This window comes from Charadrius vociferus, unplaced genomic scaffold (genome assembly GCF_000708025.1).
Source record: "Charadrius vociferus isolate BGI_N301 unplaced genomic scaffold, ASM70802v2 scaffold324, whole genome shotgun sequence".
Lineage (NCBI taxonomy): Eukaryota > Metazoa > Chordata > Aves > Charadriiformes > Charadriidae > Charadrius > Charadrius vociferus.
In genome coordinates, this window is record NW_009648041.1 from 2,040,431 (window position 1) to 2,059,831 (window position 19,401).

The window sequence follows — 19,401 nt, forward strand, 5'->3', positions numbered from 1 at the left end:
TGTTAAAAATGAAGGATTGCTCTTTTTTTTTTTTCCCCTTTTTTTTTTTTTTCATTATAAGAGTCGCCAAAGCAACACCCGAAAGAAGAAAACAATCATTTCATATTAGCTGGCCACTTAGCCACGCAGGCCACAACTGGGACTAAGCTAAGCTCTAATACGCGCTTTCCAAAGCGACCAATGCATCTGTGAGGGGGGAGGCTGGAAGATGCCCCTCACCACAGGCTCTGGCCACCTTCGATGACCAGATTATGGCCCGTCATGTAATCCGAGGCTTCGGAGGCCAAATAGACGACGGCAGCCTGCAGGTCGGTGGCCTGGGCCAGCCTGCCGGCGGGGATGTCCGCCAGCCAGCGCCGCACCAGCGGCCGCAGGTCCTTGGAGCGGATGAGCGGCGTATCGACGATGCCCCTGCAAACGAGCACACGCACCAAGAGGTTAGGAAGGGGTTCTCCCCCTGAAGAAAAGGCGGCACTTAAAGGTGTGCGAGGTGTTAATTCGGGAGGAAAACTGGAATAGCAGAAAGGAGATGCTCAGGTCAGACCTGCTCTGCCTCCGCTGAAAGTCACGATGCAAACTTTGGTAGCGCTTCTTTCCGATTGCCTTTCGCTGCCGATGGGTGGGCTGAGTGGTTTTCTTTAAATGAGTACGCACATGCTGCGTACACATAGCAGTACCCCTTACTTTTAGGTTACTTGTAATCACCAATTATTTTTTTTCATAGATAACAAGCATGGCATTGGAACCGAAAGAGCCTTGAACCAGGTCTTGTCACAGCTCTTGGGAACTGTCATCCTTCTACCGATGTCTCTTCCCATCGCTTCACAGTGTAATGTCACACAGTGAGTTTGCGTACGGCCCAGAAACTGAAAACAGACTGACTTTCCATGTGTTAAAAAAATGGGGGAAAGAAAAGACAGTGCCCTTCTGGGCACCTGACACTTTCCACACAAAAAAGGAGAGGCAAAGATAAGCACAGCACATCCAGTGCAATTCCCCTTAAAGCAATACCCTGACAAAGCCCAGCACATTTACCTGTCTCGCCTCTTTTAGGTTAATGAGCGACTACACCATTTATTAAAACTCTGCTAAGTTCATTTTCTTCAGGTGCCCTAAAAATGAGTGATGCTCCGGAAAGCACAATGCAGGGCGAACATTTGGCTGGCTTTTATGACTTTAACTGCGACTGATTTGTCATACTCCTCCTTAACAACATATTTGTATTTTGCGAAATGTATAATTTTTTCAGCCCCTGAACAAATATATTTACATAACTGTGTCTAACGAGAAATTACATTTAACTTCTCAGAAATGACAATAACTAAAACCTGAACTGCCAATTCCACTTCATTAGTGTGGTAGAAATGCATTCCAAATGTTAATAAAAATTCCAACATGCTGATAAATTAGCGCTTCTAAGGAGCATGTGACACCTTGGTTAACATATTCAACCTCAATTATATTTCTCTTCAGCACCCTGTTATCTGGAACCTTTGCTGGCAATCAGAGGTGCTGTTTTTCAGCGGCCAATTTTCTAGATAATGTAGCTTATCAACACTGTGGGTAAACTTGCCAATGAAATCAGGCTGCACTGAACCACACACACGCTAATTGCATCTCTTTTTTATGCATATTTACAGACTGTCACTTCAAAGAAATCAGTGGCCCATTGAGGCAGCCAGTTAGCTGGAAGAATTGCCTCTTGCAAATGAAAATTAGCAAACAAGCTAGTGATAAATATGAAATGAACAAAGTATAAAAATACCCGTTTTGTTCTGAAACTTCATCGGCATCCCAATTTATACTTCCAAGGAAATGATTTTTTGAGACACACTGGATTCTGGGTATGAGATTTACCTTTTGTTTTAAATGAAGGCTGAAATCTGCTATTTACTCTGTTACGAAGTGGAACTAATTCAGACTTTCCCCCAAACATTTCTGTTTTCACTAATCGGGCAGGATTTAAATATCGGCTTTATTTTTTATTGTAATTGTCAATAAACACCAGAGCAGTTCAGAAACACTGGGCGATGCAGCTCGCTTAAGCTCTGGCAGTGTAATAAAATCAAACACATTCCAGTATAGAACTGCAGACGGTTTAGTTATTTCCCCCCAAAGCGCAGCCCCCCGCTCTCCCCCCTCACTCACCCAAACTCCTCGAGAACTGGTTTTCTTCAGAGCAACGTGCTTTGAGCAGCAGACATGAAATATGTTGGGCTCCTTTCCCTTCCGTGCCTCTCACCGTGCTTACAAAGCCATCAACATAATCATTCTGGCTTTACACTATCAGAGATCAGATCCGTATGATTTTATAATATTTTTTTTTAATTCACATATATGTTTTAACCCCAAGGGAATGCAGATTAGGGAATACGACACATAGTTTTCCAGCACAACAGATTTTGCTAGAAAGAGGACATTTTTCAATCTGTTCGGAAAAATGATCTTTGGTCTGATCGCTGCAACCTGTAAATCACAGCGCTGTGGCTCTCGCCGGACCTTTCTTTAGGTTCCCTTCAAGTAGCAAAAATTTAGACATGTAACAAAACTTCATTACAAATTTTTGTTATAGAAATGAGAAAAAAATATAGCGCAAAACTTAAAAGTTGCAAACACACATACTGATGGCACTATAAATATTAGGCATGTCATTGATACTACACATCTTCTGGGAAAGCTTTGGTGCCAAGTTGGGCAATTTAATGTTGTCGAACCCTTTTAGGCAGATTTTAGTTGGCTTCTAACCAGTTCCAGCAAAGACAACTGCCAATGCATTAATTCCCTACCTCATCTTGTATGCAGTGCTGAGCCTATCAGTACTTTCTGTTGCATGTCAATGTAATATCAAACTGCTGGTTCCTTAACGTTAGACATGAGCATCAATATTTCATTATTGATACACAGGACAATTTGAGACATTAGGAAAAAAAAAAAAAAAAAAACCAACAATTGCCTAAAACATTTCCACTTCGAGAGAGACACATTAGGAAAAATATCACTTACCAGATACTTAACTGGAATTGTTACGTGCGCTCAATCCCCAAATGAGAGCAAAAAAAGATTCCATCTGTGTGTAACTTGATTTCTTTCAGATGAGTTATTAATTTGAATGAGTTAAGTACACTCCACTTAATCAGGAAGTGTTTAATCAAGAGATGCACTTAATTGGGACATCTCCCAAGGAATTAGATTTAAGTCCAAAGATACTCACCAGCAACGACTGCTGCTTAATGGGGATAGTAATGCTACTTAATTGGGACACCTTCAGGTGATGCTGGGGTGCTCCTTCTCCTGCCAGCTCTGCCTCTCCTTCCCCCATGATGGGGTACACCCAAAATTGGTGGTGATCCCTCCCTACCTGCTTTCTGACTCCTCATACCCACCGAGTTAAAAGCTGGTACAGCACCCTGTGGGCCCTCCGTACTGTCCCACGGGAGCAAGGCAGGCATGCAGGCAATGAAGCCTCCCTGCCTATCGCAGCACAAACCCAAATCCCTGCAGCCCAGCAGTGGGCAACATGGTTCATCCCCTGGGACTGCTGAGTTTCACTGGGTCTCCGATAACCTGGCCTGGCTGCAGCTGTGGGTTGAGCTGAAAATCAACTTCCAAAAGTTGATCATCATCATCAGCTTTGCCCATCCCAAAGGTCATCACACGATGACATTTTATGCCGTGCAAATCAAGCAGAGAGACACAATTAGCCCAGAAATCAACACTGATTTGCCACAATGGCTGCAAAAATGAAGTGTTCCAATTCTGCCCGTGCCAAAACCCAGAGGCCCTCAGAAGTCCTCTGCTCCATCACACCCAACACACTTCACATGTGCAGGGACCAGGAAAGGGACTAAAACACCCTGTGGGCAGCCAGGCATTACCTGCCCGTCGGTGCTCTGTCAAGGTCTCTGTTCACACCCGGGTCCCCTCTTCAGCCCGACCCCATGTCCCTTTCAGGAAGATTCCAGCACCTTTTTAATTTTGCACAACATCAGCTGTGCGGTGGGCTATGAGGCAACTGCACTAGATGGTGGCAGAAGGGCCGAGCACAGTTTCCATGACACACGGAGCCGCTGCACAGAGCAACAGGCAAAGTCAGCCAAAGCATCCAGGGAGTCTTGGCCACCTTCTCCCCACGGGCACGGGGCTTGCCTGGCCAGCAAGAGAAGCCTGAATCGTCAATTTTATAAATGTAATAAATTATCCTAAGGAGGCTGCTGTAACATTTTATGCGTTGATAACTTTTATGCGTTGCTCTGCATAAGTTTTATGCACTCATTAAGAAATTAAGTTGATAAAAAGTGACCAGATAGGAAGAGGGAAAAAAGGCCAAAAGGTTTACATGGTGAAATAATATTTAAGGCCAGACAGGAGTGTTGGGAGCTTCAGACAGAGGTATGCTGAGAGGGCCTTAAAGCATTAATGCAACCACAAGTGGGAAGGGCAAAGGACTTAAGGACACAATTAAATATTTTACTTATCTAGAGATTATCTTGGGTACCATCACACCCTATTTCTACCTCTGTGCTCCTCACACCCCTCAAAATCCACTCCTGTTGTACGATGCCTACCGTACAGTGCTCGGTTGGACATCCGTGCTCAGAAAGACTTGTGCACATGGGACAATTTTCAACCCTGTAAAATACTCCGCCGGCATAGACAGATGCGCTGCTGCATTGAGGGTAGTGCCTGGTGTTGGGTACTAAGCTCAAGCGGGATGAAGATGTCCCTGTGCCTCAGTGCGTCATGTCAAGCAGCTAAACAAGACCAGTGGGGTTCACGGTTCTAAGGATAAATCCAAATCTGCCCTGGAACACAGGTTCGCATCTCATGTAGTCAGAAGGGTAAACATGAATATTTATTCACTCTCAAGCATATGAGGCTTTTGCTTGTGGTGAGGAGGGACCTGAGCTATACAAACTGCTGCAGGGTCCTTCCTCTGAATGCCACCCAGAGCTCCCCAGGCGGCCCCGGCATGAGGGACTCGGCAAAAACTTTGGGCTGCCAAGGGGAAAGCTCTGCCTGGCTCCCGGGGCCGTCCAGTCCGGGTCCCCCGCTGGGTGAGGGGGGACAGCTCTGTCCAGAGCGGGGAATCTTAGAGACAGCAGAAATGGTTGTCCTCTGTGCCCACTTTCTGGCTACTCCTCCACAAAGAACCCCCCCCAACACACACACACCCGTTATAAGATTTTGAGCTCAGACCTCGAGTTTAAGACAGGTAGGGATGACCAAGGTACAACCCCATTTTGGCTTGAAAAGTAGAAAAAGAAGCGTGACTCCATGCTCTTACAACTGCCTCCAGAAACATAACTTCTTCAAATATGAGTGCGTTTCCAACTTATGCAGAACAATGAGTTTTGAGCATTCAGGGGATATTTTTAAAAATTATGTAAACCCGCCAGAAATGGGTAATTCCTCATCTAAGATCCTCCTTATCTGTGATTGCTGGGAATGTGGCACTACTATCCCACCTCTGTTGGTACAGATTACCTGTGTATTTTCAGACACAATTCCCGCCAGGTCCTGCTGAGCTTCCCTAATTGCCTTCATCTTCCCTGGCTCCCAAAAACCAGTGTAAATTCACTAGCGCTAGTTGTGAGCGCACTGTCGCAGAGCTGATAGCATTGGCCTGGGAAAAATCCTGTTACAAAGTAAGATGCTGTTTAAAGAATCTGTGGATCACACAGAGCGACGGCTGGAGTCACTGGTATAATTAGTAATATATAATCGTAAGGAAGACAGCTAGCACGAGGAAGTGCAGAGCAGACCGACAGTAAAAACCGAGGCGCATGCCATTGAACTCTGTGATTTTTATTTTTTTTTTAAGTCCACTTGGTGGATTAAAATATGTAATTTGTTTTTCCTAATTTGATGTACATTATATCTTCATTATCACAATTTAACTCCTGGGTTAAAATCCTGCCCTTCTTACTTACTCTGATTGACTTCAATGGTCTACGGGATTTGACCACTTCCAATTAACGCTATCCACTTGGGTTTCTGCTTAGCACTATCATGCACCGTTAATTGTTTAATAAAATGCCTGTGTTGGGTATGTGCATGAGAAACAGGGAGAGAAAAAGCGCATGCGGTAAGAAAACTTTTCTTTGTGAATAAATACCATAAAATAAAACATACAGCTTTAAGCCTCTAAAAATAAGGAAAACGTAATTTGCAATAAATATATATATATATTTACAAAATTACACCTGGCCTCCTGTGATTGTCAGAGCTGAACAGTATCTCAATTACAGCAGTACAATGTGGCTTTTAAAGCACCTATATATTTGTCTCAAGTAAAAGGGGGAAAGAAGTATTGTCTATTAAGTGTCAAAAGCCTTTTCTGTAACCGCGGAAGGCTTGGACAGACTAAGGAAATATTTCATCTGGGAGAGAAATGCTAAAAACTACCCTTCACGTTATTGGAAAACCTATTATCAAATGCTAAAACCTCTTCTTAAATCCCTGAGTATACACAGCAACAGAGCAGGCTCGGTTCTAAGTATTTAAACCTTTGTTAAGGAAAAGACAACATAAAAAGGGATGCAATCCACCTGCTAATTAGAAACTTTATTTGCCGAGATACTGTTCATTTGAGCTTTTTAGAACACTTCGTTCTCTTTGTACTTTCAAAATGAGACTGCATTTTACTTACGGAGAAATGCAGTTGACTTTTACTCCTCTGTCAATCCACTCGGTTCCTAATGTCTGTGTTAATTTTACGACCCCCGCTTTTGAGGCGTTGTACGCCAACTGCTTCTGTGGGTGCGGCACTAGAAGGGATTCAGAAGTAGAAAATTATTTACTCTCCACAAATTAAGATAGCTTAGGTGCTACATGGACAGTTCCTTGTATTGAGATGAACTATTTGCCATTTTGCCTGATACTAGGCAGAGAGCAACAAGAATGTAGCCACCCACTACACAAAACTCTAAATCTGTATTTTGCCATCTAAAGTTTTTGCCTCAGCAGCTGGGCTGCTAGAAAAAAATAAAGAAATAAAGAAATTTAGAAGGTCCATATTTGGGCAAAGCCAAAACCAATGTATTAAACACACACATGTAATAATTGACTACTTCCAAGAAACATAAATAATCATATACACACAGGCACATTCGTCTATTATACACGTATGTCTGTTTGTAGACAAAACACTTGTACAATGTAGTACTAATAAAATAAAGTATAGCATAATGATATGTTATGATATAATATATGATATAATGCAATTTGCTATAATATAAAGTAATAATATAATATTGCATCTATTATGCATTATATCATACATCATATTATAATGTATAAAATACATTATATAAATGTATATAAATAATATAATATTATGTATGATATAATGCACAATAGATTTTATATAACATATTATATTATACATAGCTTCTTGGAACAAATTATTCTCCTTAATTTTTAAATTACCCATAGTCTGAAGCAAACACATCATATTATCTCATCAGTGTTTGTGTGGATGTGAGCACAGGTGCGTCCCAAAAATTCAGAACACCCACCACTTTCAAAATCTGAAGCTTTTGAAAATGTTTCAGAGATGTCACATGTCAGTCAGAGAGGGAAAATGATCGGCTTGCTAATTACCATGTTCAAGCTTGTTAGTGCCGTGTGCTCGGGTGGCTCTGCCCCTCCACCAGCTCTCGCACTTGCAGTATTCCCAGGAAAGCTACTTAAGGACAAATCCCCAGTGGGTGTAAAGTGCTTTAAGCCCACGGGAGTCAAACCCAGCGGGTCCAGCTGTTGGGATTTACACCCACAAAGCGTCTCTCCTTGGACTTTTCAGACTGCCATTGTGCCTTCATTAAACAAATCCAGTGCAAAGCACTGCTCCATAATTAGCACCGTATTGGTACTGAGCATCACTGAGATGCTGATGCTGTCATGGAAGGAGAGCGGGGAAAATCAGTGCTAATACCAGTAACCACAAAACTGCAGCCTGCGGGGTTAGGGAACGCTGAGCCCTGGAAGAAAGTGAATCGCTGTGTTCGGGTACGGTACAGCAGGCAAAGCCCACCGCGTTTTGACAAAAGCACGGAAGCAGCACTGGTAGATGGCATTAAATTGGTCTTAATTTATGAATTATGCTGGTGCATCCGTTCTAGATCACTACCGTCCATGGCATCCCAGCATACCCACAATTGCCTTTATTGACTGAAACGATTGGTTTTGAGAGTGTCAATTTAAAGGGTGAAAAGAAGACGGTAACAAATTGAGTTATCCAAACTCTGAAAGAGCAAAAAGCTCTGCTGCAAATTACTGAGCGTGTATGCGAATAAGGACCTTTGCCTTGAACATAGATGTTTGTGAATAGATTTAAAGCACACATGTGATGGGAGCAACAATTTCTGCTCCTTTTTTTCTGCACGTGCTGAAGATTTGCTTGGAATTCGGAGGCCTTTTGCTTGCTACAAAGAGCATTTCACACCATGGGCAGCATTTATTCTGCGCTCATTTTTTGTTCAACATGAAATAATTCACATTTTGACCAGCAGTACCGCTTTGCGCTCTGCGTGTGCCTGCCACCCCCAAGACGCAGCGCGCCGCCTGGGCTCTCGAAAAGATGCGGAACGTAATTTCTTGATTAATTGCCATGCATCACCTCCAAGTTACATACAACTTCGGTAGTTAACCTTGTAACCTCCCAAAAGCAGTTCTTTGCTCAACTTTCCAAACATGTCTGTTTGTGATAAATCATTCGGTTTTTGCTAAGAGGAGGAGAGTTTTGGCACCGGCTCTGCACCTCTAGTGCACGTAGGTGAGAACAGCAAGTTGCTGCAAGCTATCAGAGCCCGCGTTCCGATTTGGGGTGGGTTTTCAAGAGTCCTTCCATGTCAATGCTTTTGCCTTCATGAGAATAGCTAAGGAAGGTAATTCAGAAGATGAAATGTCCCCCTCCGGAGACACTTGGCCCCTCTCAATGGGAAGAGCCCTAGAAGCAGGCAGGGGGCGCTGGGAGGCTCTGCTGCTGGGTGGGCTTTCTGCAGCTGAGCATCCCGCACCACCTCCTCTCCCCTTGCCTCCAGGGGTCTCTTTTAGATAGAAGAGCAAATCTGCAACCCTCCAAACTCATACAAAGCAGCACTGGAGCTTGTGAATAAAGCTATGCCTCCAGCAGCGTCACCAAAACAATCTGAATTTGTAAGGCTTCGGGAAAGCCAGGACACTCACTGCTCGTTCAGGCGGAGAAGGTGGGAGAAAAGCAGATAAAAATGCTGCCAACATCAGTCGCATTACATTTTAAACACCTGACACTATGTTCTTGCAGCCTTGTTAGGTGCATAAGGCTTCTAGCCTGACCTTGAAGCAGCCACGTAATGTTAATGAGAGGTGCGCACAGATAGAGAAGACCAGACCACTTCCCGCTAAAGATATTCACTGTAAAAATTACAGATCTGAGTTACACCTGTGCAAAGCGCAGAGCCGCAGCAGCCTCGTCTCTGCCGCTGAAGCATACGTCTGGAATACTTCCAGTGAAATACCAGAATCAAAATGCACATATGCAAAATGTATGCAGCTTATCTTCAATTAATTAAAACTGATTCTGAGCAGTGTATCTGGAAAAATCACAAACAAAACCCTCCCTATCCTGCTAAGAGTCTCCTCATTTTCCTCTGTCTCTGAGGAAGGACTCAACCTACCCCAAAAAAAAAAAAAAAAAATCCCCCAACTATTTCTAGAAACATTTCATACTATGCCAGTTGGCCAACATACTTAAATAACCAACCAACCAACATATTTATTTAACATTCAGCAGATGGACATGATATGAACATCGTGGTTTTCAGTCGTAGTTTTATAACTACTAGATTTTTTCAATGCCAAGATTCAAACAGGTTCAGAAGGTAAACGCATCTCTTCATCTCTTAACTTCTGGCCCAGTATGCATTAACTTTCAGTGACATTTAAACGCATCTTGCAATGACCCTTCCAGGCTGCTCTCTGGGTTGCTTTCCAAGATTTGTTCCAGCTCCAGGACCAATACTGCCCTCCAAGCCGACCCCCATGTGGGTCTCAGTGGAGGTGGCATGCCAGCTGAGGAGGCGCAGCCCCGAGAGGGATGCTGTGGTGGAATCCATCACCTCCTGGCTCAACAAAGTCATGCCAGCACCCGATGGAGAAGCGGGGAGCACGGAGAGCACTTTTGGGCTGCAAGAGCGAGGCCGGCAGCAGTGTGCCAAACCCGCAGCCCCCCAGCTGGGGCCAACTTCCAGAGCTTCATAACTTTCTCGAGGGTGGAATACCTCCCAGGAAATTTTGCTGTGCAACAATGACGTGGATGGTGACAGCCCAAGCCCAGACCAGAGCCCCACAGAGCATGAAAGTTTCAGGCATTTGAAATTTAAAGCTCTGCATTTTTTTCAAAACTATTTCTCTTTGGGAGATTTTGTAACTCTACAAAGCTGGGGCAGAGGGATGGTGCCTGTGTTTAAGCATAAGTAAAACAGCTGGTAAAGACACTTGAAAAAAAGATTAACAACAACATTATAAATGCATTTTCGAAGAAGCATTTAAAGTTACTGTGCAATAAACTGAGCAGAATGTCACAGAATGTCAAACTGGGCACTGTAAAAATAAATGTTATTCCCAAGGAAAATAAAAAGACTGCATATTTATGTAACATTCAGCAGATGGACATGATATTAATACAGGGGTTTTCAGTTGTACTTTTATAGCTACTAGATTTTCTTGCCTAACTTGGCAACCCAAGGCACCATTTGATTTTTGGATTTGGACAATACTGCAACAGATGTCCAGACCAATAAAATAAATTCCTAAAGGGCTATGCTTAATTTGTGTAATTGATCAATTTTTGTTACATGGGCCTCAGTTCACCAGCATGTAACTGCCTTCCAGATTAGCTCAGCAGTAGGGATTTCATTCCATATGTTACAATGGTTTATTGGTGCTTTTGACGATACTGCTGATTCAGCAGCGTTGGTGGAGACACCTGTTGGCAACGATAAAGAAAGAAAACCCGAGTGTACTGGGGCAAAAAAAAACAGCACAAAAGCTTTTGGGTGGTTTGTAACCATCACGGGGGCAGAACTTCCCCCACTCAAACGCGTTTGCCTGAAGTTACTGGGGAGTGCATCAGCACCTCTCCCACACCATCAGTGTGTCCGAGTCGGAGACGGTGACTCCGCCTCTTCTATAAAAGGTAATAAGTGCTCTAAAACATAGAGGACAGATAAATGTTGAAAAATGATATCAATAAAAATTTTGTAGTACATTTCCTCTAATACAAAATGTCAGTGATTTACTCCTTCCCAATACAGGTTTAATTGATTCAAATAGCATCGGTAGTAATTAAAATATGGATTCTGAAGCACAACTGTTAGCTCTCATCACTCACCTATTAAACTTGCCATAGATGCTGTGTTAATTATCTTCCCATATCCTTGATTCAGCATAATGCGGCCTGCAGCCTGTGACAGAAATTAAAGGAAAGACCAGTGACCCTTTTTGTGATTGTGCTAATAATGACATGATAATAAATTAGTCTTCACTTTTCAGAAGAGTTTATGTGCTAACGCTTTTTTTTTTTTTATGCACTTGGTATAAAAACTTGGTATAAAAATGGCTGATGCAGGAAAAATCCCATTGCCGTTTCAGACCCTCTTCACTGTTGGCAATATTTTTTCCAAATAATCACTAATGTTGGGAATATACCCCCAAAGCTTTCTGGTTATCAGGATGTGTCAAATAACCACCATCAAAAAAATCCAGCCATTCTCAAATGTCTGGGTTTGGGCAGCCAGTAAGTCCCAGCTCCTTTTGAAAATATTATCCAAAATCTGTAATTGGTATAAAGCAAATCTTTCTTTATGTCCATCACAACTAGAATCGACTTTATTGTGATAATTAGTAATAAAGTGTTATTAAACCTTGGTAAATTTAATGCTTAGAAAATTATTACCCATTTGCAAAACAAACCAGTCCAGCATTTCGCGCTTACTTGGCAGCACAAAAATAATCCTCGTAGATTAACATTAAAAGTTTTGTCCCATTCTTCGAGGGAAGTATCTTCGCTTGCAGAGTTCATATTGATTCCCGCATTGTTGCATGCAATGTGGACTGTGCCCCAGCGAGCCACGATTGTATCCACAGTCCTTTGCACATCCTCGGGTTTGCTTACATCTGCTGCGAGGGCGATGCTTTTAATCCCTGAGTTAAAATAAGGATGATGGAGTCAGTACAGGAACTCATACAGAAAGAAAAATATCTAATTTATGAGTATTTATAATACACATATATATACGCCACCTTAATTCCTTGCTCCACAAATTGTAGCAAAACGTGTTTGTTATTGTAACACCATTATTATAAAGTTGCTAACTCGTGCGAGGTTTGCTTGTCGGAGACAAACACAAATCCGAGGCAGGAGAGGGGAGTCTGCCGCTCCACTAGCCGAAGCTTTGAACACTGCACCATCTTCTGTCCAAACCCTCAACTGCAGCTTCCCCCTCCCAGAGCATCACAGAGAGCATCACTCGAGGGTGGATGGGATCAGCTCAGGAACAAGAAAAAGCAAAGGACCCTTTCATTTGCTCAAATGTAGATATTTTTTTTATGCCAAGTCCTCCCAAGGTGCTGCAGAAATCAAACCAGTTTGTCCAAAAAGTGCTCTCTGGATGAACTACAGCATCCAGACAGCTGGAAGCCCCAGACAAAAACAAACCAGTTTTAGGTAGGAGCTATCTGGGAGCACCTGCAGGTTCCCAGGTATGGTAGTCATGGTGGCCTTATTTATTGCAAATCACACTGCCAGAATGACACAAACACTCAAAAGTTAAGAGATTTACTGGATTTGAAACATACAAAAGTTGCGCTTTTTTTCCTAGAAAAATCCTGGCATTGACTTTTGCACTACTGCTGATCCATAAGTAGCATCATTTAATTTACTATCAAAATCGACTTTAAACACCCTTATTATTAAGCAAAACAAGCAGCCTGCTGAGGCACCTGATGCCAATGGGATTATACCCATCCTGAAAGCCAAACAAGGCTACACCAGTAAGGGCTGTGGTGAAACGGGTCTTAACTCACAAGGAGGGGGGGAAGCCACTGTGGCTGGACTGCAGACCAGTGGTCTGCAAGCAAACAGTGCACGGGTAGGAAGTTACAGCTGTTAAAAACAAGACGTTTTCCTTCTCTTTAAATGGAAAATTTATTGCCCATTGGTCCCTCTTTTAGAACACTCTAATAAAAAAATATAAAGGAAGCCTTAAAACTCTGCTAGAAGAATAGGAGAAGACTCTCCCAAAATGAAGCTTTGAGAAGGATGCTTCCATGAAAGCACGGCAAAGCAATAACTGCCCAGTGTTGTTTGAAGAAAATGAGAGGAAAGAGGCTTTTGGCTGGAAAATTGATCTCCAGCGCCTCCAGGAGCCTGCCACGAGCACACATGCTGGGTGATGCTGGTCTGGGGGAGCTCCCCACGTTGGGCCATGAGAGCTAATGTCCCCCCTGGCCTTCGGCTATGCCACGGTCCCCTTGGTTTCCACGGCAGAGAAAGGGGCAGACCCAAAATGCAGCCACCTACAAAAATGAATGCCCATTCTGCCACAAAACAAGACCTCTTGTTTTATTGCAGGTTTTATGCTAAATACGCTGAAAGAATAAGAAGAGCCAGACAGCCCCCGTTGCTCCTCCTAATTGTTATCAAGACACGTAACTCAGAGGGAGCTGCTGCGATCTTTCTTATTCAATTTACAGACAAAATGGGTGCAAGCGTGTTACTAATGGTAACAGAATGAGGCTCTTCACCTGCCCTCCAACTCTCACCCCATTTATGGCTTCATCTTATACAACAGTTCATAAAAACAAGACAAAAGGTGCCACGCGTGAGTGTCTAGCGAAGAAGCAGCGAAGGCACACTCACTTCAAACCAGAGTCCCACACTTGACCTTAATCAATTCAGTTGATGTCCCTGCACTCGGAGAGAGGAAAAATATAAACACTCTCTGCCTCTCCACTGTCCCCCCAAACCCTCTGTTAAAAATAAGTAAAAAATATAATATAAACCATGGAAAAATAAGTTGAAATCAGTAGTCCTAACCAAAGGTAGGAAACCCAAGACATGACCGCGCTGATACGTGCATGACAGTCCCAATGCATCTCTACAGCCCTCAGTTTAGTTTTGTGCTGAGAGGGGCGGGAGAGGAGTGCAGTGGCTCTGTGCTGGAGAGGCATCGATGTGCCGAATCTGCCCGAGCAGGGGACGTGTACGCAGCCTCCCACCCCCGCCATGGGCTTCATCTCTGGTCTATCAGTATAAGCTGGAGTAATAGATTGGAGATAGACAAGAAGATCAGAAGTGACATTGTGGGGAAGGCATTTGCATAGTTTACAGTGAAAATGCACATTTTAAAAATCCCATCAGACTAATTCTCCCCTTAAGGTACAGGCAGTGATTCCCCCTGAAGACAGAGGGGTATGTAGTGGAAGGTAACCCTTAGGATTTTTTGGTTATGTTTCATCATTTTTGGTTCTTCTGTCAGGATCCATTAGCAACTGTTGAAAAAGGTATTCACGCAGGATCTAAAAACAAAGACCCCTGTAGCCAAGGGAGATAGACCCGAGCTGTCTAACAAAGCTAAAACTGAGATCACAGAGGTTCTGATGTTTAAAACTCATCATGAAATGATGGCACCATCCCAAAAGACAGCAAAGGGCTCCTTGGTATAAGAAGTAAAGTGGGTTTAAGAAAGCTAAGCAAAATGTTTTGAAAAAGTATCTGTACAGGAATGACTTGGGGGAAAGCATTTCCAACTTTGAGTTAGAGATCCACAACCAAAAAGGGGGAAAAAAAAAATCACAGCTCCTTTATGCTTATTATAGCAGGAAAAATACGTATTAAAGTGACAATTGCTTCAATTTAGTCACGTGAATATTTTGAGAGTAAAGCTAGCTGAACCTTTTTGTCAAAATTTATTTCCAACAGAGTGTGTTACTTCTTTGAAGCCAAAATATTTCATGGAAACATATTGATTTCAACAAAAGTTTTCAAGGAAAAGCTTCTGAGGTCCAGGCTAGACTCTCTAGTTACCTCTGGAGAGAAAGAGATTGAAAACCTGACCTTTTCAGATCCTTTCCAAAAATGGGCATTTGGATATAATTCCCTTTCACAAAAGAATTACAAAGTTTGGGGTTTGTTCCAACAAGGAACGACAATAACTTCGAAACCTCAAAAACCGTCATGAGATGGAATAGATGTGCCCTGACCAGCTGCACTGGTCAAGTTGATAGAGAATATTTGACCTCAAAGGATAAAGATGTGTAAAGACTGTGAAGCGAAATTTTCTTTACCTTAGACTGCAATAATATTTGCTATGCCTTGTGACCTCTCCGACTGCATTTTGTAACACACTCCCTACCTCCTCCGGGCTCGCAGCCCATCGGTGAAGGAGCAGAGATATAGGGCAGCCATTGAAGGCTGGATGATCAAACTCCTACTGAAAATGCCCTGGAGAAAAGTTAAGTTAGTTTTCAAATAGGCTGTTGGCATCCAAAGTCCCATGGCTCTATCAAGTAGCCCATTTCTATCTGAACAGCTCTACTTGATATGCAGGATCTCACCGTGAAAAAATGTCCAAAAGGCACGTTAACGTGGAGGGCACAGCTACTTTATGCTAAGACCATATGGCTTCGGTGCATAAGAAAATGAAAAGCTTCAGGGAAGGAGGGACTGGATGACTCAAGAATTTGTAATAGGAGCTGGACACTTTCTATTCCAGGTCATTATTTGGGATCGGACCAGCAATCAAAGCTTTAACCAGTACACCGACACTCAGTGTATAACTGTCTCATGCGTACTAGAGCCGGGATCGTACAGACTGGCACTTTTTGTTTAAGATGTTCTCTGTGGAGGCTCAGGATGGTACCAAAACCAGAACTGAACCATTCCTCACTGCTTCCTCAGGAAGTTGATTGAGACTGGGTGATAGAAATAGAGCTGCTTTTGCTGGACAATATTGTTTCCAATGGCCCAATCCCTTTCTGAAGACAGAGTGGAAACAAACACTGGTGACTTCATCCAAATGGGAAAGCGAAAATTTCCTGGGTGAAAATTTCTCTGTCTTTAGAGAAGTACAGAACCCCGAAGAAGGCTCAGTTGTAATCTCACAAAAGGAATTATAAAATGAGTAACACTTCCTTTCTTTTCTCATTAAAATTATATTTCCAGTTTTCTTTTTCACCTTTACAATTGCAGTTAGCATGACTCCAGAGGGAAATTCAATTTTATGTTACATTTTCTGTTTTTTACTGCTAAAATAGAAGTGTCTTGAAGAGGATTTTACCTCTTATTTGGGATTTTAGTTATCATGTCTATTAGTATTTCATTCCTATATCTGATCTTGCATATTTGAAAGAACTACAGCTGAGGGTTTCAAAAATTACTTTGCTTCAGTTTGAGGGTAGAATGAGAGATTTAGGCTGACAATGCCTCTACCCTGTTTGGGTGTTTTGGCTCATGATCCAGACATTAGGTATGGAAGAGGTGCCAGGGAGGGAGTACATGCTAACGAGTTCATAGGCCATGTCTGTCATCCATCCTTAATGAAGACTGAGGTGCCTTGGCTGCTGTATGACCTTCTCTGAGGAACACCAGGGCTGGATGAAAGAGAACAGCACCTCAGAGAAAGGGTCGGGTTTGAACAAGGAAATCGGCCTGTTACAGCACTCATCGCTGGTTTGTGTACAGCAGGACCTGCAGGTCAGTCCTGTGCTTACCTTTGAGGCTGAGTTCACACACCACTGCTTCTGCCTTTGCGAGGACCAGGTCCACCACAGCTACTTTAGCACCAGCTTCCCCCAGCGCATGAGCAAAGGCTCTCCCAATTCCCTGCCCTCCGCCTGTGACGTAGGCCACCTTGCCATCCAAACGCAGCCGGTCAAGGATGCGGCACCTGTTATAACCCCAGAAGACATCATCCCTCACCACTTCTTTCTGAAAGAGAAAACATATGTACATTGCACAATAAGGTGCAAAGCTCAGTAACGTGACAGCTATGAAGGACTCTGCCTTTGAGAATGAGGTGGGAGCACAAATGGGGATCCATGTCTTCTTGGCCCATTATTTAATACAAGAGGTATGAGTAATTCAAGCTGAAAAGCACCCTTATCCCCACAGATTTAAGTCTCAATAGGAGCACCAAGATGCAAGACAATGGAGCAGAAGGGCTGTGGTTTTGGGCGATGCACTGACCCCACTCCACTTCCATGAGAGTGAGGTATGGTATTCCCTGACCCAGTGTCCCATGGGAGGTGGGTGAGGCACAACCTCTTAGAAGACGACTGGTTAAGTCTCTCAGTTATGTCACTCCCAGGGCCCAATCCTGCCCTCAGGCTCAGCGAGCTCCAGGAAGGCATGGAGGCTAAGAACAAGTTTCCAAAGGCAGGATTTGGCTCAAGAGGAGTGCAATCAAAATATCTTTACAAGGCTGGTGCGCAAATAAAGACATCAGCCAATAACTTAAACCAAGCTGTCATCTCATCAGCTGCCATACATCAGTTCCCCCTGACTGGAATCAAAATGGAAAATACAAGATGTTTAAAATACTGAGTTTGAAATGCCAGGAATTACCAGTGGGTGTGGCTTTGGGAGCACTCAGAAACTGCAAAACAATCGGGATGTTTGGATCTGGATTTATGGACTTAGGCTATTATGATTCCAGATGGGAATTTCATTACTGCTGGATGATGCCCACTACATAAAATGAAGGAAGATAAAAACACCGTCTTTTCCACAGAACAGGCAAATCTACAACCACGAAAATATTCAGCTCAGAGAGCATAGGAGGGCATCATGTGCTGCCTTTGGGCAAAAAGAAGAGCTGCTTCAGAAATAGTGCATTTGTTCGTTACAGCCTGGCCGCGGCTCCATGTGCCCACACTTCCTGCACAGGAAGGACCAGAGAGCATGGAGCAGATACCCGGTCAGCAGCACACCAGCCTCTCCTGGGATTTATCACAGCATTGGTGTGGCTGAGCCAACAGACATTGCAAGGAATCAGCATGTAATAGCTTTAGCATAACCCTGGAGTAGCAAGGCTAATGTGTGCCAAGCCCCAAGCTGGTAAGTCCATGCCACACGACAGAATGTGAGTTTGGGGTCTCACCACCAAACCCCTGGAAATTATGCTGTCATTGTCCTCAGCAGAGTCAAAATTTCCCCAGAAATGCTCAGAGAGAGGAAATACACACCTTGGATTCCATCACTGCATCTGGAGGTGCAGGGCTCCTTCGAATGATGCTCAGTCCACTCTGCACAGGTAAAATTATCTGCAAATATAATGCATACGCACACAGTTCTCAACTGCTTTGTACCTGGCTTTCCATCACCCAAATTCCACTGATATGAAGGATAGTCTTTCCTTCTATGGAAGGCCATGGCAGTTTTGCTCCTAGTCCTATTCTTTAGCTAAAATTCCTTCCAACATAAATATGTCAGGCATTTGTATTTGCTCACATTCCTCTTCCAAACTCGTGGCTTCCACAAATGCCAGGAAAAAATGCAATTTTGTCTCTCCGTTTTCTAAATCAGTGCCAGCTGCTGAGGATTCTGGGTTTCCACTGCCTGGCTAATGCTGTCACGAGGCTCTTCCAGTCTTATCCTTGGAGCTCAGCAAACCATAACAGCAACACTCTGTTCTTCAGCATTTGCTAGAACCTCTGTCCTGCACCCATAGATGAATGTCAGTGGGCTTTTGCCACCTACCTTCTCTGATACCGTTATGACACTTCAGTGAAAGCTGCACTCATTGATGGAGATTCAACACCAATATCAAACTATCATTGGCCTGACAGTGCAGAAGGGCAGGCAGTGATCCCGCCATCCTCGGTGGCTCCCCCCAACCACAGCAGCCTCCCTGCCACCCCAGTGCAGCCATGGCATGAGAACAAGCTCTGCAGGCTGGTGGCTACTGCCCTGGCGTAGCATCGTTCACGCCTGCTTTGAAAGCCCTGGAGAATATTTGTCTAATTTTGCCTCTAAAACCACAGCATATTGTTTATGCATCCTATTACAATTTTTTTCCTCCTGCTGGAGTAGGACTTTGTTGACTCCTGTTGTGCCGGTGATGCTCTACAGCCTCCAGAGCCTTTAAAGCAGAGCGGTGGTTCCTTGACTGTACTGTAGAGCCGATTATTCACTCTTAAGTGCTCCACTTTTATCTCGCCTTTAACACTGTGTGTGATGTAGACAGGGAGTAGGGACCATTTCTGAATATAGAAACTCATACATAGAGCTCAAGTAAGGTGAATTATAATAAAATTTGAGTTCATTTTAGGTCCCTTGGATAATGGCACCAACAAAAGAAACATTTTAAAGAGTACTTTGCAAAATCCATAGATACAGTACCACGGGCACCTTAACCAATT

The 19,401-nt window shown here is 43.4% G+C and overlaps 1 protein-coding gene across 1 annotated transcript in view; it reads right to left on the reverse strand.

Moving 5' to 3' along the window:
• Nucleotides 1–215: 215 nt before the first annotated feature.
• The window catches only part of LOC104285190, a 30,069-nt gene continuing 10,883 nt past the window's right edge, over nt 216–19,401 (reverse strand). Inside the window, exons 6-11 of the mRNA XM_009883617.1 lie at nt 18,226–18,303; nt 16,753–16,969; nt 11,975–12,183; nt 11,372–11,444; nt 6,650–6,767; nt 216–411 (exon numbers count right to left, since the gene is read on the reverse strand). Coding sequence (XP_009881919.1) covers nt 216–411; nt 6,650–6,767; nt 11,372–11,444; nt 11,975–12,183; nt 16,753–16,969; nt 18,226–18,303 — 891 coding nt within the window. The remainder of the gene's footprint in view (nt 412–6,649; nt 6,768–11,371; nt 11,445–11,974; nt 12,184–16,752; nt 16,970–18,225; nt 18,304–19,401) is intronic.